General features: G+C 38.9%; 1 protein-coding gene across 3 annotated transcripts in view; it reads left to right on the forward strand.

The window, feature by feature from the left end:
- Nucleotides 1-23,252, forward strand: part of cfap221 (cilia and flagella associated protein 221) — a 68,694-nt gene that overhangs the window by 6,035 nt on the left and 39,407 nt on the right. For all 3 annotated transcript variants that reach the window (XM_026301627.2, XM_026301626.1, XM_026301628.1), the window contains 16 exons: nucleotides 6-120; nucleotides 248-359; nucleotides 586-673; nucleotides 2,175-2,264; nucleotides 2,620-2,715; nucleotides 3,273-3,360; nucleotides 3,622-3,713; nucleotides 4,128-4,208; nucleotides 4,432-4,539; nucleotides 4,668-4,850; nucleotides 4,998-5,083; nucleotides 5,253-5,319; nucleotides 5,563-5,663; nucleotides 7,561-7,653; nucleotides 7,772-7,879; nucleotides 8,518-8,653. In XM_026301627.2, the coding sequence (XP_026157412.1) occupies nucleotides 6-120; nucleotides 248-359; nucleotides 586-673; nucleotides 2,175-2,264; nucleotides 2,620-2,715; nucleotides 3,273-3,360; nucleotides 3,622-3,713; nucleotides 4,128-4,208; nucleotides 4,432-4,539; nucleotides 4,668-4,850; nucleotides 4,998-5,083; nucleotides 5,253-5,319; nucleotides 5,563-5,663; nucleotides 7,561-7,653; nucleotides 7,772-7,879; nucleotides 8,518-8,653 (1,644 nt within the window). The remainder of the gene's footprint in view (nucleotides 1-5; nucleotides 121-247; nucleotides 360-585; nucleotides 674-2,174; nucleotides 2,265-2,619; nucleotides 2,716-3,272; nucleotides 3,361-3,621; nucleotides 3,714-4,127; nucleotides 4,209-4,431; nucleotides 4,540-4,667; nucleotides 4,851-4,997; nucleotides 5,084-5,252; nucleotides 5,320-5,562; nucleotides 5,664-7,560; nucleotides 7,654-7,771; nucleotides 7,880-8,517; nucleotides 8,654-23,252) is intronic.

The raw sequence follows: 23,252 nt of genomic DNA on the forward strand, positions 1-23,252 counted from the left end.
TCTAGATATCGAAAGATCAGCCTGGCCTGAGCCCTCTGGTGGGTGTGTGTACCCCTGCAGGGGTGGCAAAGATGTTGATCAAAGACACCAGTAAAATCAGCGCTAAAGTCCTGAAGGAAGGTAGATACAACCCAGTGATTTATTTTTATGCTGTCGCGGAGTTTTGTGGACAAAATGTATACAAAATGTTTCCACTGAGGACACCGCTTCTCTAAGTGTGTCTTTGCTGGTGTCCCCTTCACTTCAGCCATGTCCTGTGGAAGTGTGGTTGCTCTGCAAAACAGGCAGATGAAAGAAGCGCTCTTCATAAAAAAAGTTCAACAAAATGTGAAGGAGGAGCAAGCCAGACACATCAAATGGTAGATTCATCAAAAATATAAATTTCAATTTTAATGACTGTGAAAATCAGTTTGGACACTTTTCTGTTTCCTTATGTATATTAGTACTAGATTTTATAGTACTGTTTCCTTATGTATATTAAAAATCAAATTCAAAACACAAATGCTTCATTTTATCATATTTTTATTAAATATATTGGAGAAAAAAAAAACACAAATTGAAAAGCATATTTGACAACTTTGTTAGGCAGGTTCATCTGGGTAAGGACCCTGTGCCAGAGGAAACCAGGAGGCAGGTAGTGGAGGAGAGGGAGATTGCACTGCATGAATACATGGTAAGATTTGTCACTTAAAGTGAAGATGGACAAATAGTGCACTCAATGACATTTAGCTTTACAGAAATGTTTAATGTATAGCAGGGGTTTTCAAACTGTGACACTGTGGGCTCGCACTCCACACAACCCTCAATCCTGTTGTGGTTCTTTGTCTAACTTTGATTTGGGAGATCATGTGTAATCATGCTCTGAATTTATTATTACTCTTAGGCAAATTGGCCCCTTCAAAAGTAAACAGAATTAGCTATTAACAATTCTGGTTTGCACCAATGGATGAAAACACAGATATCACAGTCCTTTGGTACAGAGAAAAACATGATTAGTGTATTCTCAGGCAAGTTTGGCAGATTTCTTAGTAGATTTAAGGACAGTTATTTTTCATTTGAGCTGCTACTAGTGCTGCTACTGCTGCTACTGCAATTTCTGTAGTGTATTGGCCATTAACAGACTCCACTGTATACCTCTCACTGTATCTTTGCTTCATTTCTCTCCCTCCATACCATCTGTACAAACTCTGTTTAAATTTTTAAAGTGCATCCCTTGGGGGTCTGCGTTGGTTTACACGTACAGTCTGAAGGAACAAAAACCTGCAGGATATTGGCATTCAAAGGACTGGAACAGGAATATCATAACCTGATTCAGTTCTGGCATAATTGGATCCACACTGTGATTTTCACCATTTAAAAAACTCATTGTGCCTCTGTGATTTATTTTATTGAGAGTCTCTGAGGAAATGTGCAGACTCAGCCAAAGTAACATCACTTTTGAAATATTGGTCCCAAAAAGAGATATTTGAAAAGTTGACAAACCCTCACAGACACTTAGCAGTACTTCCTTCCCCATGTCCTGTTTATAATGCACACACACACACATAAGCACACACAGATGTCTTCTCTGGCTTACAGTCTCCACTTTCAGCCTCATATCACCTCACTTTGGTATTTTATGAAAACTTTTTTATGACATGAAGACCTACTACCTTCTTCTATAGGTCCTCTTTTGAATCATGACAGGCTAAGTGATAAACCCTCCTCTATTTTTTTTTATCAGAATGATCTGGGTTATAGATTTGTGACACACTCCAATCTGTGTTGGTTAAGAATTGGGAAAGTGAAATGAATTTGACTATTTTTGTCAAAGTATTTTGTGATACCTTTATATATCACTCCAGTAAACCAATGGGGACTAAGAGAGAGACTAAGACTAAGTTCAAGTTTTCTGTTCTAAAGACATGACTTTTTAAAAATATTTTTATTCCATTTGTCTTGTACTGTCAGTCTTTGGATGAACCCTGAAAGTTTTAACAAAAAAAAGGAGTAGTTTGTGCTTTCACTTTTATTCTATATACCAGTCTCCCTTTCTATTATTACTACTGTGTAAAGAAGACATGTAAATTCATAACTTGCCCTTACCAGTGAATTAAAATATGTACCTATGCGACCCACTGCAGAACTCTGCTTTACAGACTTTTATCATACTGTTCTTGCTGATTGTGTTATAGGTAAAAAGGGGATCTATAAGGCAGGAGGAGGACTTTGCTGCTGGTAAACCTAAACTTTCCTCCAGACGGGTGCGTTGTGAAGCAGGACAGGTAAATCGTTCACACTGAAGTTATCAACAGAGCGAACTTTGTTAAAAAGATGGCTAATCCTCTACCAAGTCATCACACGTAGGGTAATACATTTTCTTTTATTGCTCTTTGGAGATGAGGGGTTTCACTGAAAAAACTCTCCCAGCGGTCTTAGATTAAATGAATCTGTTGCTCCCAGCTAGAGCTTTTCTGCAATTTAATTCAATCTAACATTCACTTTTTACTGTCCTACTATCTTTCCATGTAAATACTCCAAGCTGAGACCTCGTGATATTTCAGTTTATAGCTCTTTCATGTGCATTCAATGTAATGATGCCAAATGAGCAGCCATAAATGACTTTAGAACCTCTTTCAGGTCCCAGAGGGAGCCCCTACCTTCCAGTTTGTCTCCAGTTTTCAGCAGGAGCTGAGACAAAGACTTCTCAGACTGTTCCAGCAGGCAGCATGCAAGGTACACACATCCTAGAACTGTAATGTCACTGTGGTACATATGCAAATGCACACACTCATGAGCGTTTGCTTAGATAAACAGATACATAACATACACATGTGTTCAGCCATGTGCAAATTCCTTACACTAAATGTATTATATTCTTTATAGTAAAGTCAGTTTTCCCTAACGCACTGCATTGAAGTACCCTGTAAAAGCAGAGTAATCTCCCACGGCCCCTTAAAGCCAAAGGAAGATTATGCTTTTCTTTTCTTAGTGGGTATTAGTGCTGTTGCTGAACACTGGCTAAACCCAAGACTGTTGTTCATATGTGGCTGCAGTCAAACAGCTGAATCAAGTTACCTTTGTAGTACAAATTGCAATTTAAATTGTTTTTTGTAGAAAAATTGCTTGATGTTTTTAACATAATCCAGATTACGTATATCCTTTGGATGACATGATTACTTAAGTTAAAGTTAGAGGCCTTTTGTTGTCATGATTACAATAACGATGTGTGGTGTAAATGAGCATTGACTTGGTTAAAGCATTAGGCTACCCCGCTTCTCTCTCTCTCTTAGATCGTGATCCAGTGTCGCATGAACCACAGGCTGGCTTGTTTGAAGAAACTTGCAGACAATATGAGGAACCTGCCCTCGGCCCAGAAAGGTTTGGATTATCCCATGATTTCCTGATTCAGAGATAATCTTGTTATTGAATACTGTATATTCTAGAGGTGAAAGTAACATGAGACTCCCTCAGGTTAATATAGGGTTTTTGGAACATACTGTATGTGAATGCCTCAGGAAGAGAGCTGTTTATGAGGGTTTGTGGTTTGAGTCGTGCACTGAATATTCCAACATGTCTTTAAAGTCATAGATTCACTTTTTTCTCAATGTAGCTGCTTCTCCTTTTTTATCTTTATTTCAGTTGAAGAAGTGAAGACGTGTGACATGAAGATCGCATCAGACAAAGTCTTTCCGTTTTCTTTCCCCATTTTCTCTGACGAAGATAACCCACTGGTGAGTACATTAGATAACTGTAAAATGACATTCCTTCTACAGATTACAAGTCGTTAGTTAGGTGTAAAATATATCTACCCAGTAAATTCACAGAATCCTAGTCCACCGAAGAGTTAGTTCAGTTCTTTACAAATCGGTTTGCTTGTTAAAGCTTATTGAAATCACCTAAATGAAAGCTTGCTTACAGAAAAGGAGGAACCACTGAAAAGTCAGCGCTGGCTATTGTCCTGAACATGAAACAATTTACATTCGTTATTTCATTTGAAAGACATCTTTGATCTAACCGTGTAATCAAAGAGGAAGCTCAGTTTCCTGCACTTTGATTAAATCTTTCATTTCCCCGATGCCCTGCAGAGGACAGGCCTCGGTGCTCAACTGAACAAATAATGCCATTTGTCTCCTTGATATTTCTAGGCTGCGAGTAATTTGGTCACAGTGCCTGTGGATCCTATTGATGTGGCTGTGACAACACATATTCCTTTCTTCAAGCTTCAAGTAAGTATTTATTGCAGCATCTACTCTTCTGAACATCACACTTATAAATCAACATGTATGTATCAGTGATGCAGCAGAAGTAAAATGTTTAATGTGCTTTTTGCAGTGTATAGCTCTGCTCTGCTGGTTCCTATAAGTCAGTGTACACATCTTTCCTCTTATCTGTTGTGGTATTATGTTACCAACAACCATGTAATCTGTTGGTGTTGGTTTGGCACACCAGGTTCCTCAGCACTATAAGCTCATGGGCTACCACCCTGTGTCAACATGGGAGGCATTTAACTCTTATATCCCCACTACTTTGGCCAGACCACTTCGAACTGGAACTCCGGTAACTACGCAGGACCATCCCAAAAACATATATATTTAGCCAGTACTAGTATCTATTTACTGTATAGTTTTACTGATTCATTCTCATCGCCCCAGTCATTATTATTTTGATTTGTTCTTACTTCTCAGGGTGAGCTTATGTCAAACAAGGACAGGGCCCAATCTCCCAGAAAAGTAGAGCCCAAAGCAGGGGAGGAACAGCAGCATAAAGATGCAGAGGAGGATTTGGAAGCGGAGGCGGTTGCTGGTCTCAGTTTCAGTGCCCCTGAAGCTCTGCTCAGACCATTTCCTGCAAATCCACTCAGAATCTTTGTAAGGCTCTTCAATCATTTTCAATCCAAACAAAGTTATGTGTTTCCCATACACAATAGATAATAATGGCAGTATACCTTACAGTATTTAAACTACTGTAGTGCTGATTCTATGTTATCTCATCATATTATGCTCATTATATTACAGAACCCAGCTCCAGGCCTGCAGACTTACAAACCAACCCCTAAATACCTGGAGAGTGATCTGGAGTTCCATCTCTGCCCTCCGCTCAGGTAGCATTTTATAGACATTAATTATTCCCTGGCCATTCCCTACATTTACTTTTCGTCTTTATGCTAAGCTAAGCTATAATGTTGGCTGGATACCACAGCAACAAAATAAAAAAATCATACTTCCCAAACTGATGAACTATTCCTTTCACAAAGTACTTTCTGTATGCAGGTATACAGTCCCTGAGAGCAGCATCAGTGGCATGAGGACACAGACACCCCACACTCTGGACAGCAAGGTAATTTAGTTTCAGGGACTTTGCAGATTGTGAGTTTCATTGGAATGCTTTTAGTCTTATCCTTGAAGCACTTAACCCTGGTTTTGATCATTTTTGGTAAGATCTTCAAAAAACATTTGGCTGCTGGCCTTAAGTGTCTGATGCCTTTTTAGATGGAAGTTAATCTCCTGAAACCAGATCCTGTTTTATGTCTTATTTGTTTGGTCTGATGCAAATGTGGCTTTTTCCCTTGCCCACCAACAGAAAGTGATAAAAGGGGTCATGACCTGGAAGAATTTTGAATCAATCACACTAAACTGTTTGTCCAACCAACCTACTCTCCCCAGTGACTGTCCACTGCGCAGGTAGGTCAGAACCACAGAAGCTGTGTGTGTGTGTGTGTATGTGTGAGCTGTGTGGTGTAAGCCTTTTACCTACCTGCCTTTTTTATTTTTAGAACAGATTGTACCAACTTGGCTTTTAAATAATGTTTAACAGCTTAGGGTTGCTTCCTTTTATTGCCACTTTGTCACTGTGTACACTATCTAGCATGACTTAATATTGAGAGTTGCCACCCATGAATTAAAAGAGAGTGTCTATCCACTCAGTGGTTCCCATGTTAAACCACTCTCATGCTCAGTTAATTGTGTAAAATCTCCAACTGGAACATGATGGGATCAAAAAATTCCTTGTGCGTGTTTACCGTACTTGTTTACACAGTGGAGAGCAGCTTTGCTCACTTCTGCTCTACATTTGTCTCCAGCCTGCAGAGGAATTTGATCTTAGGATGGTTGCAAGACTGCAACTCCAGATTTCACCATTTTCAGAATCAGAATTTTCAAAATAATATCAGTGTTTAAAATGGCAAGGTGGGAGCGGGCATCTCATTGACGACTTAAATCAGCAGCTGATATGTTTTAGTAATACATGATGTAGCACTTCCATCAGTTATTGATATCTTTCTATCGGGGTACAATCCGAGCAGAAACATCAGTTTATTAATTAATTAGGAGGTAATTAATCTGAAGGAATTTAGTAATCTGTTGATTGATTTCAAACTGACCAAAATTATTGGGTTCCAGCTTCTCAAAGGTCAACATTTACTGGTTTTCCTTCTCCTCTAAAATTGTAATTTTTTGCTGTTTTATGACATTTATAGACCAAAGAGTTAGTATGGTTATTGACAATAATCAGATACATTAAATGATAATAAAAAGTCATTCCTATCAGCTCTAGCTACACTGGAAAGGTTTATAAGGCACAGGCTCAAAAAGCTAGTTTTATTTCTGATGCTTTTATTTTTTTCTGACTTGCCAAACGCAGTACATCATTATCCCAGGTGTAGATATTATCTGCTCTTCACCCTCTGTCAAATTGCCAAGACATAGCATGAGTATTTAATAGCTTGCAATTCCCATTCATCTCACGTACGGCATTACAGAAACATGACTTCTCACACTCTCCCAAAATAAATATGCAATAGCCACATCCACACAACTTCCAGCACCTGCCAGATAGAAGGATGTCAAATTGTCTGCTTGAAACATACCCACTAGAATCTATTCCACATTCAGGAAAGATGGAGGATGCTGTGTCAGTTGTGCGTTTTTCTGCTTTTGCAAAATAGTTCTTGAGGGTTAAGAACCTATGATTTCAAGACAGCGAGAAAAATTCCTTCCTGTAGTACTAACACAGCATTTCTTGTTCAAAGCTGATTTAAATAACAGCATGGGATCTGAAATGATTTTGAATCTTTGACAAGGTGCCCAAGTAGTTTGGGCAACCACAGTTCACATGATACTCCTGAATGTGTGTAGGTTGCAATTTACTCTGCTACATCTTCCTCCTTACCTCATCTACTTCTTATTTCTCCTCACCTTCCCTATGTTACATAATCAGATGTTTGTATTGTGCAAAGTATTTTCTTCCTTCTATGTGTGTCAGCACTGATCTGCAGGATATCTGCAGATATATTATTTTTTCAGGCACACAACTTTACCCCAACCTATTACAAAATAACTAAAATTGTTGTGACTTAAACTTGGCGATGATTAAAATGTTTTTGGTTTAGTAATTTAGTATTAGCACACTGCACTGTTTTATAGGACAGGGAAATTCCTCAAGAGCCGGTGCTATATTTCAATCAACCCTAAGCAGTTCTTTCGTTTAAGTAAGATGGAGTAGATATATGACCACTTTCTCGATTCCATAATGTGAAGAATTTTCGGGGGAAATAGTGATGTGTGTTTGTCTCTCCCATAGGTCTGTTGACTACAGCACAGATATACTTCCACTCACAGCACCTCCTCCACTAACCACTCTTCCTAACAATCTGGAAGTACTAATGGACAAACCGTAAGCATGCACAACATTCTTGACATTATTGATCTTCTAGTTAAAAGCCTTTTCTGTTAGATGTGTTCAGATGTGTTCACTGCTCTCATGCTGAGGTTATTCCTCTTTGTATGTGCAGGTGTGAAGGCTCAAGAGTCCAACTGACACCAGAGATGATCAGAGCTGAGTTCTTGTCTGGAGAAGCTCTGGTAACTAACGGCAACCTCACCACAGGAATGACAGCCAGGTAAATCTGCTGGCATGACGTAAATGTGACTAACACCAACATTACTCATAGCTTCACAATCAAGCAAGATGTTGACATTTAAAGTGTTTAGGCATAATGAATGCCTATTAACATGAAAGATGGGAAGAATGCTCAAGTATAGATATACACACACATATTACGAATACCGGTTCTTGAAATTGACAGTAAACATATTGTACTTTTTGTTTTAAGAAGGGAAGTACTCAGGATAAACCAAACAGTTCCTTCCAAGAAAAGCTTCCTGGGAGCTGGAACATATTGCATGATGCTCCTTTTTAACTGCTGTCACAGCATTGAAATAGATAAATTAAAGAGTTCTAACATGGTTGAAGCTTCAGCAGCGCATGGTTCTAGCAGGAATAAGTACTACTGTCACACAAATATATTTTTGTATTGTACTGTAAGTTAAAATCTAATTCTAATATATCCATATATCCAGTATTTTTTGGGGGGGGGGGTGTATTATATGTTTTATATTTCCAGCCTTTTGCAGAGACCTTTTAACATATTTGGAAAAACATGTCATTGCTAAATGGAGGCATTGGTCTCCCAGTCTTTCTGTTCACTGTGGTATCTGCCCAGTTCTTCACTGGTAATGTTAAATGACTCTGTCACAGGCACCAGAGGGAGCTTCAGATGGAGGAAACCTACAGATCTGAGTTCAACCAGATGGGAAAAAGAGTGATGACCAGGCTGAAGCAACTTGGAGTCGCTGACAGAACTTTGCATTCAGCAGAAGACCAATGTGAATAGGTAAGACACCTCACACACACTTCTTAAACATAGACTGTGTGCACATATACTGTGCACACATACTGACACATGAATTAGCACAATAGCTGGGCTTACAAATAAGCATGATACCCGTTCTACTCAACCACGTCAGACTCTATATTTTCTGCTTTCTACTTCTGTAAAATAAAACCTGGTTAGTATGTCAGCCACCTTTCCACATATAAGCACAGCCCCAGTATATTCAAACAATCTGCATTACATTACTGACAAGTGCATTTAATTAACAGTGACACTTGTGCGTTTTGTGCTGTAGTTTATGGGGTTGTAGAAAGTGTGATTATGTCTGTTAAGCCTTATTACACTGCAAGCAACCTTTTTTGTTTTTGTACTGAAAAAAACCTCCCACGCTTACTGATGATGTGACAGAGAATATTGGCAGATTGATTGCCAGAAATGCTAATTGGTGTCAAAAAGTTGCATCAGATATTGATTATGGTAGTATTCCACTTTAATTTGTGTAACTGCTTGCTGATTTGTAAGCTATCACAAGGACATCATTTATATGTGTCATTAATATTTATGTGGTTGTAAAAAGGGAGCTGCTTAGGTCAGCATCGAATTTTGAAAAGAGCTGCCAGGCTGTGAACTTACTGTGATGGAGTCCAGTATAGTACAAGTGTCCGTTCCCACCCCTAGAGGGAGCTCCAGCTCTATGACGTTTACCATTTGTTTGACCATCTGTGAGTGTGTGTGTGTACTCACATGATGCCAGTGTCCTTTAGACTTATCTCATGAAAGTACAGTGCCTGTTTAAAACTCTTGTACAGAAACAGACAGTTTAAAAAAAAAAAAGAAAAAAAGCAGTCACATTTTTTAGACATGGGGTTGGACCCACACAGCTTCACTGTCACAATACATTGAGATGACAGTAGAGGGTGTGTTTTTAAAGGACAGTGCTCTTGCTTTCACTGCAGCATGACTTCCACTGAGAAATTTATTGTATTAACAACACTCATGGAATTTTTGCAGGGAAGCAGTACAATAGCTATATATTGAATTAAAGCCACAGCAATGATTTCCAGTACATTTAATTAGTAAAATAGAATATATAATATACTTACCCAGTAGTCAGCATCTAACATTTTCAGTAAAAAATATAGCATGGCTTATTTTACCCTAGGAATATATTCCCTTATTGAAAAATTACATATAACAAACTGAAAACAGCACCAGTTTTGCATCAGCCAGCTCAGTTGGTGTGGCACCTCATGACAAGAATATAGTCTCAGCGAGGTGACATATATGCCACAATGACCCAGCCATTCGCAAAAAGCACCAGAAGCGCACAGAATCAAAGCAGGAGGTCATTTGTGAGACAGAATCTGCCCTTACTGCTGCCTCAGTGTTCCGTCAGCAGCAATTTACAACTCCTAAAACAAACCAACAATAACCAGTGGCAACAGATTGTGATTGCAACTTTTAAAGCATCCGTCTTTCTTTCTCCTGAGCACACTCCATCCCTGTCCTGACAGTTACCACTCCTCCTCGCTTACTTACTTCACACATTTCACCAAATTACTCCCTCATACATCCTTTGTGAGAAACTGTGTCACGGTATTTGGTCTCTTTTGCCTCTAAGTACTGGCCCTTCAGAGACGGCCATTCCCCTAAATTTCTTTTTACTGCGAACCAACTTCTGGCTACCTCTGTCAAATGTCGTGGAATCTGTGCGTTTGGAATAACTTTAAGACCATGCATGCAAAATTGGTTTAACGTCAACGTAAGCACTGAATTTCATAATTGTTGAAATAATTCATTAATGTCTTCAAACACATGGAGACTTTAGTTAGCCTCTTTTAAGCAGGTCAAACTAGTCTGGAGTTATTTTTTTCTGTTCTGTAGATGTATGAGGGCACTAAAGAGAACTGCAGTGGAAAAAGCACTAGAAATTCAGTCTGATAGCAGGCTATTGATTGACTGCTCAGTACCTCCAAACTTTGCTAGAGTCTCTTTCCAAACCTGAAGTGGTTTTGCAACTTTGGGAAAATAAGAAGCTCGAGTCTCATAAGTTGGACTCAGAATGCTGTGTGATTTTAAAAATGACTTGACTTAACTTTAAATATGAATCACTTATCATTGTGGTGTGAAAAGCCCTTTTCTTGTTGAAATGCCAACGTTGTCATCTCTCAAAAGCCTGTAGCTTTTTTCCCCTCTCTTTAATCAGGCAGAAATTGAGTCACCTTTGAGTAAGCTTTATGGAGGTGCTGAGTTTTCTTTGTTTGACACATTTAGGCTCAATTTATTATTTGGAGTATTTAAATGAAAAAGTAAACATTATTGCTGGTATTCTGTTGTATTTAGTAGGAACCATTACCTTTAAATGACATTTACTTTTTTATCATCCCAAACCTTTATGTGTAACTTATAGACTTATATATACTATATGTGCCATTATAATTTATATACTTACATATGCTATATGTGCCATTATAACTTATAGACTTATAGATGCTATATGTGCCATTATAACTTATATACTTATATACTTATAGATGCTATATGTGCCATTATACCTTATAGACTTATAGATGCTATATGTGCCATTATAACTTATAGACTTATATATGCTATATGTGCCATTATAACTTATAGACTTATAGATGCTACATGTGCCATTATAACTTATAGACTTATATATGCTACATGTGCCATTATAGCTTATAGACTTATATATGCTATATGTGCCATTACAACTTATATACTTATAGATGCTATATGTGCCATTACAACTTATATACTTATAGATGCTATATGTGCCATTATAACTTATAGACCTATAGATGCTACATGTGCCATTATAACTTATAGACTTATATATACTACATGTGCCATTATAACTTATAGACTTATAGATGCTATATGTGCCATTATAACTTATAGACTTATATATACTATATGTGCCATTATAACTTATAGACTAGACATAAAAAAAATCAGAACTTTAGAACAAATGATTCCTTGGTTGTATAGTAAGTTGATTTGGGCACGTTGCCGACCCTAAGAGAGACATTGCATATAACCTGTGCTAGCAGTGTTAATTTGTTGTATTTTGAAATACAGGGTTTTTCTGCAACCCTTGACACAGCCTCAAGCTATGCAGAATTGCTGTATTGTGGTCATCTCACCACAAAACCTGTGATGTGATCAGACACTGTTAACTTTGTAAAATTATTACCCCTTGATCATAGCCCCCACTAAATGGTATTACCCAGCAGACTAAATACCAAAAGGATGTTTAAAAAGTTATGACGCCTGACTTAAACAAGCCCTGCATTCAAACCAGTCCCATACCAGTATTTGGCACATTAAAAAAAACATCTGTCATCGAAGAAATAATTCCCCCTGCCACTACATTAATATGTTGTCCTGGCTTCATCGCCTTAAGGCAGAGAAGCAGAGATGTGATCAAACAGATTATTTACTCAGTTATGTTTCTAGATAGATGTCTTGGGTGGGGAGGGGGGGGGGGGGTGAGTGAGAGTGAGGTTTTTCAATTCTATGCAAAGGATTTAGTCTGGAATCTCTTCATTTGAGATCGATTTCTTGGGGGCGGGCCAATGGATGCAGAATAAACCAATCAGAGAAACAAGCAATATGACGCAGGCAAAGCGACAGTCAGATCCAGCTGTAATCTTGCAGTAGTGGTAGGATGCTCCCGCAAGATTACAGCTGGATCTTTCATAAGCTTCTTAGTAAACCAGGCAGATGTCTCAGTACCACTTGACATAGACTCTTTATTCTGAAAAAAAAGGCTAAATGGAATCTTGGACCTCTTAAGAGAAGTTTTTGTAACAAGGACATGGGTTTGTTTGATTTTTGTGTAAATTTTGTTGAACTTAGAACTTTTTGCTTCTGCCTCTAAAGGACAGGAAGTTCAAACTCCTCATCCTGTGTGTAAACAATGAATCCTATAACATTCTTTAAAAAGGAGGAAGAGTAGTCGTCGCTTGCACACTTGACCACCAAGTGGCACTACAGTCCCCAGAAGTACTTCTGGCCTACAGGTGAGGCCTGAGTCCTGTTTATTTTAAATTTAACAGGATTTTTGCTGTTGCTGTTCTCTAGTAGGTGTAATTCAGGCTATGACAGACCAGAAATATGATTTATTTCAATACCTGGAAATCCATTTCCAAAGATGCACTGTCGAAGAATCTGAATTTGGCATACTTGTCGGTTTGATTGGCGGAGAGTATGGCTTGCTACATAAATGCTTGCTTTCATTTCACATTGTGAGGGGTGTGCACTGTAGCATTAAATAGGCCACCAACATAAAACGGGGACCACATCAATCCCCCTGACATTTCTGCGAACGGAAATACAAGTGTTTATTTTTAGTGGGGGGGGGCGACAAACAGCAAATAAAATCCTTTTTTGTCAAGGAGAGAGAGCAGGTCTTAGCTCAGACTGGGTGTTTGTGGAGCTGGAATAAAAAAACAGAGTGAGATGGCTACAGATCTTTCTCTCTGTACGGTGTATCACTGGATTTCATGGATAAAAAGTCTTTCTTAACACCCCATTCAATGCGTTTAATTACTACTATTAATCAGTAATCTGTCCCTGATGGTCAGAGATAGGAGAGTGTTCATTAAGCCATCTGCGTTTCCTGATCTGCGTTCTGCATCTCTGGCGCTTTTTAAAAGCTGTTTCTTTAAAATTTATTTTCTGTTTAAGGTGGAGCTTTAAAAGATTTTGGGGTCAAGACCCAAATCACTGCTGCTTGTGGACGTGCGCAGCAGTTTCATTTAACTTATTAGAGAATTTTCTCTTCTCCTTGCATCATATGTGTTAGTACTCCTATAAAATTGCAGGTTTTTCAAAATATCTGCACCTTAGGGCCTTGAGACAATTTTCTATCTATTTCATATACTTGGCATATGAAGTGGCTGTGATTCAAAGCAGGGCTTGCGCTATCAATAGACATTTTATCAAGACAGTGACAAGGAAACAGTGAGAGGAAAATTGAAGAAAGATGGAAACAAAGTTATTTACAGGCAGTTAGGTTGACTTAAAATGTGTTAGCTACTACAGTGTTAAGAAGAAAAATTGAAAAATGTGTGGTGCAAGTTTCCTTGTGTAATATAAAAGCCTGTAGGGTGTTTATTTACAGATGGAATGCAATTTCCTGTTGTCTGAGCATGTATTTCTTACCTAATAAATGATCACAGCAATGATCATGTCAGGTCTGTGAACCTGCAGTTCTTGACACAAAACCTGCAACCAGGGTTAATCCTTTCAAAAGATACAAAAGATTTGAAAGAGAAACTCTCTTCTGGGTGTGAAAACCTTGCTTTGAGTACCATTGTGGTGTAAGATCATCAGAAACCCTAATTAGTCTTAACATCACTGGAGCTCTTTCAATTAAAGTCAGCCTTCAGTATCTTAGGTTGACTCCATGCACTGCTCAGCCATATGACTTGAATGCTCGCATGTTCACAGCAAAAACCCAAGAGAGTCATCACCAGGACTCAAATTGCACCTTTGAAGAGTCTAGTTGGAAGGATTGCTCTCAGCAGCGGTTACCAATGCTTCAGTGCTGAAAAGCTTTTTCCTGTCAGACACAAAACAACATAAAAGAATCACAAAGGTGGTTATTAGCTGCTTGTGTACCACTAATTAGCTTAGTAACCACAACACAGTGAAGTGAGCTTTACAGGCTCCAACCAATCTACCCAATTACTGAGCTAGAAAAGCCCCTTGTAGACAACAGTGTTACAAGTAAATGTTTGTAGTGCTCTAGTACTTGTTGTCTCTTTTTCATTTTCATTTGATTTCCTTGTATGCAGGTTAGCTCCTTTGAGGTTGAGCTTGTTTTTAAGGGAGAAAGTGTGATATAATAGGGTAGTCAGTGGTTTTGAGAAAGTAGGCTTGATGAAAACAGCACGTTTCCCAGTTTCAGCATTGATCATCCGAATATACAATCTCAAATTGTAAATTGTTGTTGAAGCTGAAAATAGTTTGCATTGTTATGTGCCTCTAATTAGAGAATACCCCAGATCTGGTTCATTCTGTTTATCCTGCTAAGTCTTCTTAATACCCACTGTACATAATTACCTTCGACTGTGCACCTAAACATTACTGCCAAACAGATACCATGGAATGCTTTGAGTTCACTGTGAAGCATTTACTTGCCTTATCACTGTAATTATTGTTTCAGACTTTAGAATTTGCATGTGCATGTTGTTTCTCCACGTCAGTCTTCCTTAAGAAAACATCTTGTCAGATAGAGATCTTGTTGCATGCGTTTTACTCGGTGCAGGCTTTTGCAACCTCGCCGAGAATCTGTGAAGGTCTTGCAAGTCAGGTGGCCACAGCATGTTGGAAGCATAAGAACATGTATTTTCTGGAGGAAATGTATGTGATTACTACCAGATGTTGCTGCTTTCAGCTGCTGCTACTAAAAGAGTATATGGTGACAAGATTGATTAGGCTTCCTAATAATCTCTGTTACCTATTCATAAATAAATTGTGGGGTGCACAGTTAAAACAGTAAAGCTCAATACCAACCAAAAGAAAAGACAAGAGACACATGTAGTATATATGATGCAGGCAGTTATATATTCAAAATGTATGTAATGCGTCATCAAAAATGCACAAATGACTCTTTGCTATCTGTTGTTCATTCCTCTCCTGTACATCTGACATTTTTTGAGCAAGAGAGCTTCATTTTAACCACTGCCAGGTTTGTGGATCCAGCTATGCACTGGGCATTCTGCCGTAAAAAGAGGTCAGCGTGCGTTTGGTGAACCTCAGAGCTTTTTGGAGCTATAATCTGTACTGTACCTACGAGAGAACAGGTTTCTACTTTTGATTTTTATCAGGTTAGAAAATCATTTAGACTGCTGCCGAGTTTTATTCAACACGACTTTGAGAAATATTTCCCTTTTCTGGTTCATATTTCTGAAATCGTTTTTTTTTTATTCATACACCTGTTTCCTCCTGTGAGTTGCACCAGCAGTAGCCAAATGTTCCTGCCATCAGAACTGCCAAAAATCAGTTAATGACAGTAGAAAGTGTTGATAACTCCCTTCTGTGTAATTGTTGTGTGTATTCATTGAAATGAAAGGAGTTAGATTATGCCACATGTTCCAGGGGATGGTACATAGCGAGAAATAGTTTAATTAGAGTTTTGATGCTTTAATAGTTGTAGCAGTGTAGTGCTGTCAAACTGTGCTCCCACAAAACACAATTATTTCCTAGAAAGTCTAAATTCAAAGTAGCAATTGAGGCTGTGGATTGTTTTATTGCAATACCGTGGATTTGTCAAAATAAGATGATGGCAAATAGTGTCTGTAATTGTCTATAATTTTTATAAGTGATTTTAATGTCTATAATTTACCTGTTAGTAGTGACTAAATCCTGGTTTCAACATTTTACAAACACAAAAATTAGAAAATTAGAAAAACAGTGGGTAGTTTCTACATTCTTAGATATACTTTAGATGGATTAGATAGATGCCTATTTTAATAAATCATTTTACAGCTCAGATATCTTTGAGTGCATCATTTCAAATGTATTCTACAGTATGTGGTTATTAGCTGTTAAAAGCAACCTGTTACAATTTTGTCCATGCCTACTGGTGAAAATTTGTTCTGTCATCATCATTGAAACTCTCTGAATCAGGTCTAACATGACACATCTACTTTTACAATTAAGCTGTTATGTCAGAGTTGACCTCCAGGTTCAATCCATAGTTTCAGGTTAAATTTCGTTATGCTCCCTACCTGCTGTGTATTAAATAAAATTCGGCTCTTACTGCTTTTCTGATTTATTTAAAGATACAGTGGGTGTTACTCACGAGCTGTGTCTCTGTGGCCTCAGGCGGACATTGCCTAGCTACAAACAAGCCCAACCAGCCCACACCTTGATTTGACCCTGGCACTCAATTTCACTATCGTCTAATCTGTGGAGTCAGGTGATGATGGGGAGCTCCATCTTGTGAAGCTACACACTTAATGGCACATTTCACTGTTGGCTTACATGCAGCTGGGGTGACCTCAGGGGATAGAGAATGTGTTTAGAGAGGTCACATAAAGGCTGAAACAAGACAGTTCAGGCTAATAAAGGGCAAAGATTAAGAATGAATATGCTGGGAGTGTCAGGGTGCTGACAACGCAACTGTGCATGTGTTTGTCACGCTGGTAAAACGCTGAATATCGGATGGTAGACAGTTGTGTAGGTTCACATTATGGAATCAGGCAACTGGTCCCATGCTGATCCCAGATAAACTTCTATTGCGTGCAATCATGTTATGCATCATCGAAGTGGCCCATTGATGGAGGCTGCAGTGTAGCAGCAACCTTTTAAATATGTGGAATGGTTTCAATTAAAGCATGCTTTAGAGCTGCCTAAGTGAGGTTTATGCTGCTGGGCTTCATCAGTGTGTGTGTGTGTATACTCCGGGAAGGATTAAGGCCCATAGCACAATATTAATCTCAGATACAGATTATGACTCTGGTTTCTACGAAAGGCTTCACTGCTACAGTATCACTAGTAGTAGATGTCAGTAGTAGCTGCATTTGGGATTCTATGTCCTTTAATTTGGGTCCATTGCTTTTAAAATGGTAAACTAGGGATCCAGATTTCTCTAAATATCCTTCCTGCTTCTTTTATTTAGCAAACTCCTACTGTATATGTGACAAGCAGTGAGCGAAATGAGAAATCAACTTCAACTAATTTTTAACATTTATGAACACATTCTTGTTAACACAGTCTTGCAGCAGCCTCAGGGAGGAGGCTGTACAGCAATCACCTCGCTAGAAAATCTTGAACTGATTTTGGCATTGTATAATTTTATCGACATGGTTATCAAAACTTTTTTTTTGATATATGTGATTTTCCTGTGATTGACTGGCCTCCTGCCCATGGTGTACTCCACATTTTTTCTCAGTGTCAGTTAGAGAAGCACAGAGGGTGTTGCTCATGTCCGTCACCTGCCCAGCTTTCCCGTGCCACTCTGCGGCTTCAGACCAGTACTTTCCGAACCCACAGGTTCTCAAATCAGTCTGTTTCTTGACTGTTCATAGAGAATTTGCTGGTTGGCTGGAAGTGTACTCAGCAGACTCTCAGAGCGGGCCTGCCCACTGCATGTGGAGGAAGCTTTGCTTAATGGTTTGTTTGCTGAGCCAAAGCTTGGAATAAGACATTTAATGATTCTATTACCTACTACAGTATATGCTGTTAGTGTTGTAGTTTCATTTAAATATTATATTGTTCTATTACCTTATTCTTTACAGTTTTTTTATGTTTATTTAGTTATATTTTTAATAGGGGCGCTCACCCCTGCAACCTACATTCACCCATAGGACCCTCTTTGTGTAGATTATCTGATATATGTATTCTCACTAGATCGTTCATCTAACAATTAAAAATGCTAATTAGTGTAACATGTAACCAAGTTTTTCCTACAAAATCCCATTTTTAATATTTAACACATGATATAACGTCATAAACACCTTGGTTTTGTTTCAGTTAAGTATGCATGTATCCATGTAGAGCCGTGTACATACATACATTTGAACACAAACAGAGACACACAAAAGGCACTCACTGGAGCTGTATACTGCTTGACTTTTTTTTTATCCCACTTCAATCCCTTCACGCACTCCTACATACACATTTAATCATGTTGTTTATCATTTTTGCACAGTTTGAGTCAGTTACATTTCAGTCCATCGAGTGAAGTTTTATAAATGTTCGAAAGCATTTAACCAGCGAAAATATTGGCAGATCTGACAGCAAATCAGAATGAATTTTACCCTCTCAGGTTGACTGTGCCATGTCTTCTTATCTAGAGTGTAAATGCACATAGTGGGTCCCTTCAGCCTATATGCATGAGCACACGAGTGCATACAGCTAGTAATAATCTGTCGGCTATCATCACTGTCAGTTACGCTGCTGTTGAATACGTCTGGGATGACACACACATATACACGTACACTCAAAGGCACCAGGGGTAAGCAACACAGCTGTCTGGGAGAGGCAGAAGGCTAGGGATTACCAAGGGTTACCCAGTGCTATTACCGTATGCATGTGTGTGTGTCAACGTGAGTCGCTTTTTGATGCTGTGGACCAGAATAGATATATTTTGATTTTGATAGTCCTTTTTTTTTTTCTTCTCCTTTTTACATGTGAAGGATCTCGATCTGTGTTATGTGCATTCTCCAAACCTACCTCTAATGGAGCATTAACACATACAGATTTAAAAAGCTTGGCCAATAGCAAATTCTATTCATTGCGAATGGGATGTGGCTTTGCAGCTGTGTGCCCCTTGTGTGTAAATTACATGCTCAACATAACACACCCCCACCCCCAAAACAGCAGATTGATGACAGGCCAGATGCTGCCAACTTCTTTGTATCCCTATGTGTGAGCACACCGTAACAAATCATCATAATATTTACTGCACGGCCCTTCAGATAAACACCTGATGAGATGAAATATTGATTTCCCTATCACACTCTCTCACACAGTCCTACACATGACAACCCCCACCTAATAAAACTAAAACCACAACCTGTCATATCATCTGTGTAGTTTAGAGTCATATAAGTATGTTCATGTGTGGTGACTGTACTCATTCCTCACTCATTTTTGTTTTCCGTACTAGATGCATTTTATTTGAGGGGTGCTTAGGTCAAATATATAAGAATAACGTACAGTTGCCTATGTGTGCTTTCCCATGGGATGCACTGGATGGATGGGGTACACCATGGATGGGGATGGATGGGGTACACTGGGTCACTGGGTCCTTCTAAGCTCCATGGGAGAGTAGTGTCTCCTTGGCACAAAGGTGGGGAACAGATTCACAATGTGTTCCTTTTTCTTCTTTTTTTGCCATTCAATCTTTGTAAAGGTGCAGTCGTGGTATGGAGAGAGTCCAGTTCACTGACATTAGAGTGGTATCTGCTCTTTGCCAGTGACACTGTCTTTCTGCCTTCAATGAACCGTGATCTGTGCTATGTACTGGAGCAGTTTTCTGGCTGCATGTGATGTGGATCAGCACCATTCGGTCTGAAAACTGTGATTTTTGTCATGTGTTTAAGCGGCACTAATGTGGATGGCGTACTAGAGAGTGGTGGAGGCTTTTGGGATTATTTGCAAGTAAGGTCCCTGTGTTGCCTACCTTTTTACATGTGCATTAGGTGTTCTGCACAGACTGATCTAAGACATGCTTTTGGATTTCCCAGCTGACCCGGGGGCCATTTGGACTCCCCTGGGAAGGGCTAGAGGAAGTTTTTGGAGAAAAAGAACATCAGCCTCTTATTCCTGTAACTTAGCTAAACAGGCAGCTAGAAAGCATGCACAAAACCATCATGAACCCAAAAAGCTTTTTACCGGTAATTTTGGTTATCTACTTTTCAGATCACGCCAAAATATGGATGACATTTCTATCCCTTAGTGAAATAGCTCAATAAGTATTCGATGGATTGCCACTAAATTTGGCACAGATATCCACGGTGCTAAGAGGATGAATCCTAATAAGTTTTTTAATCCCCTGACATTTCTTCTAACACCATGGGCAGTACAGTGTTTTCACTTCTCCAGTGAAGTATCTTCTCTATACAACTCCTGACCTAATGAGTGGAAGTTTATGTAAGACTCTTGTAGTGTCTGTTCATATACCAATTTGTTCAATACTCCTGCACCTCAAAGAATTGCTAACACTCTTACAGTCTGATGTGTGTAATTCTGTGTGAGGTTCATTTGTAGCAGCCGTGAAAATAGGGCCCTACTGGCAAGAAAGATGTTTGGCTTTCCTTTATGGAGCAAACATTGTTCTGTGTTGAATGTCTCTTGCTCCTCAAAGGTTTAAAGCTAGGCCCCTGCCTAGTCACTTGGCTGTTGTTATTGGCTTATGTTAGAAAATGTTAAAACCCAACATGTCATTTTGGGTGTAAACTCAGCAACATGTTGGTACCTGACAACAAAACTGGTGTAATAAGCCCATAAAATAGCAGAAAGACAAGGCGATTTCCTGTGGTATAATGGTATACTGATTTGTTGAAGCACTTGTCTTCAGCACACAGAAAATGTAATTATATAAATACCAATCAGATATAGTACAAGTATAGCTAGACATCAAATAGATGTAGTCACATATTGATTAAATACTGAACTAACAGCTTATTCAGCGACTCCGCTGTCAGCTTTTAAAATGCATGACTGAAATAAGACCAGTACTGACACCCTTTGCTTACCACATGCTGCTTACATGACACTCTTCACCCTTGTCTCATGCTATGTGCATCACACATTTTGCTAATGTGAAAATGAGCTGTATTATAGCTACTGTAATTCACACCTGCCCTCTGATTTAGCAAACAGGATGTATAAAGTTAGACATGTTTCCCTTGATTCTTTTCTCTTTTTTTTTTGTCAGCTAGTTAGATGCTAGCTAGCATAGCTGCTAACAGAACCAGTTGTTTTCTAGTGACAAACCCTAAAGCTAACTTGAAAAATTAGCTAGAAAAATTACATTTAGGTTGTAGTTTATTGAGAGAATGGATGCAAATATCAGTGCTGGCGGTCCACATATATACTCCGTCCTGCTTTGATGCCAAACACAGGTCATTTTGAGCCATTTGATCAAGCAACAAGTGACTCTTCTTATCTAGTGGGGATGTTGAACTCTGAGTAGCCCTCTCTCCTTTACTTCAATAACCATGATCAAGAGGTCCTTGATTAGTCCATATATTGGTAAAGTCTGCCGTTGCTGTTAAAGACTTCTTTCAAACCCCATTCCCTGGTGGAATGTAAAGTTTCACTGAATGTGTACTTGGGAGGAGGATGCTGTTTGGGGAGGGAGCTCTCCAAGGTGTTGCTTTGTGACACCAATAAGACAGTCTGTTGCTCTGTAATGAGCTGTGAAACTGCAGCCCACTCTTTGGTTCTCTGGCGGCCAGAGTGTAACAGGCCTAGTGCTATTTTTGACAAGAACTGACAATACAAGTCCGTTCTGCTGTGTGAGGGAGAGAAAGGACAACAGAGCCACCGGACTGTGTGCTCTGGGCTGGCACTGGGTCAGCTGACATGCTCACATGCTGGTGTTGGTGTTTTCTCAGGCAACATTTCCTGTCATCATTTTATTTATTCTCCATGCAGATGTTCCAGGCATGACAAATACAGTTGTTTACTATGTTGGATTTTCAACAACACATTATTGTTTGGAGGATTTAGCAACACCTAGTCAATTATCTTCAAGTGGACTTGGCAGTTAGCCTTTATAATAACAAAAGTAATTTGTATTTACCTCAGTACTATTATTGCCAACAGATGGATGGTGTATGATTAATAAAACAGGTGTTTATATACATTTAAAACTCTTTGAGTGGCCAGCAGGATTTATTTTATTAACTGGCCATGTTCCGTGACAAACATGGCATTTATAGGAAAGTAATTGTTTTCTGAATACCAACCAGCAATGTTTTTCATTTTTTATTTTGCCACTTCTTACTGTATTTATGACTTGGCTTGCTTTTCCAGGGTTTCATAAACCCAGACAAAGCAAAACTGTCAGCACTGCCTGTACAGCACTGAGTTTCCTGCAGAAAATATGAGTGTTACAATCTGTCTTTTCAGTGTTCGTTGGCTACAGATCAGCAGCTTGTGGTGGCTGATGGAACCTGGTGGGCGAGTGAAACGCAACAGCTGATGTTTTTATGATGCAATCCCAGCATAGAGTGTGTAAGCAAATCATCAGCAACTCAACATCCCCCCCTGTCCCTTTTTTTTTTTTTTTTTATTTGGTATTTACTCAGCAGTTCAGCCCGTGGGTGCATGTGCATGACTCCTCGGCACAGACGGAGAATGCTGTACAGATGCAATCTGCGCAGGCAAAGCAGGCAGCTAAAACCTGTCATCTCAAGTAGAAGAATAAAGTTTCCAAATAGCTAAAAAAAAAACAAAAAAAAAAACAACCCTGATATGAATGGAAACTTAAAACAGATGGCTTCTTTTCTTTGTCTGTTCACCTGTATTCAGTGGCTGTTGTTGCTGTTCATTTTATTGTATGATTTATTTATTGCAAACAAAATGCATCGCTTCCTTGAAGCTAAAGGATTCTACCCAGTCAAAGACAGACGGGTCCAGACGCAGGGAGTTTTTAACACTCACTGCAAAAGCTTTTATGACCTGGTTATAGACTCTATCATTATTGTTTCATGTCAGAAGGTAGAAAAAGAATCAGCCGCAAAAGGAAAAAGATTTCAGCTGCATTTATCAATATATTTATATTTACACATCAAATCAGTACAAGTGCTATCAAAGCGGTTGTTTGTAGTGACAAGCAACCGGTGCCGCAGTTCCTCTCGACTATGGAGCATAGCTTTAAGTCTTAATTTTCTTCTTCAGCTGTTTTCAGTGCAAAAACTCTTAAAAACAGCCGGAAAATGTTAGTGACTAGCTGGTTAAATTAATGGATTTAGCAGCTAAACAGGTAGATGTTTTTACTCAGGAGGTGGTACAGACCAAAAACAGAGCTAAAAGGAGAATAAATACTTGACAGAAACACTCTGAATCTCATGCTGCTATGTATTTGCTGGATGTGTACGTAACTAGC

Source organism: Mastacembelus armatus, chromosome 2, assembly GCF_900324485.2.
Source record: "Mastacembelus armatus chromosome 2, fMasArm1.2, whole genome shotgun sequence".
NCBI classification, from domain to species: Eukaryota; Metazoa; Chordata; class Actinopteri; order Synbranchiformes; family Mastacembelidae; genus Mastacembelus; species Mastacembelus armatus.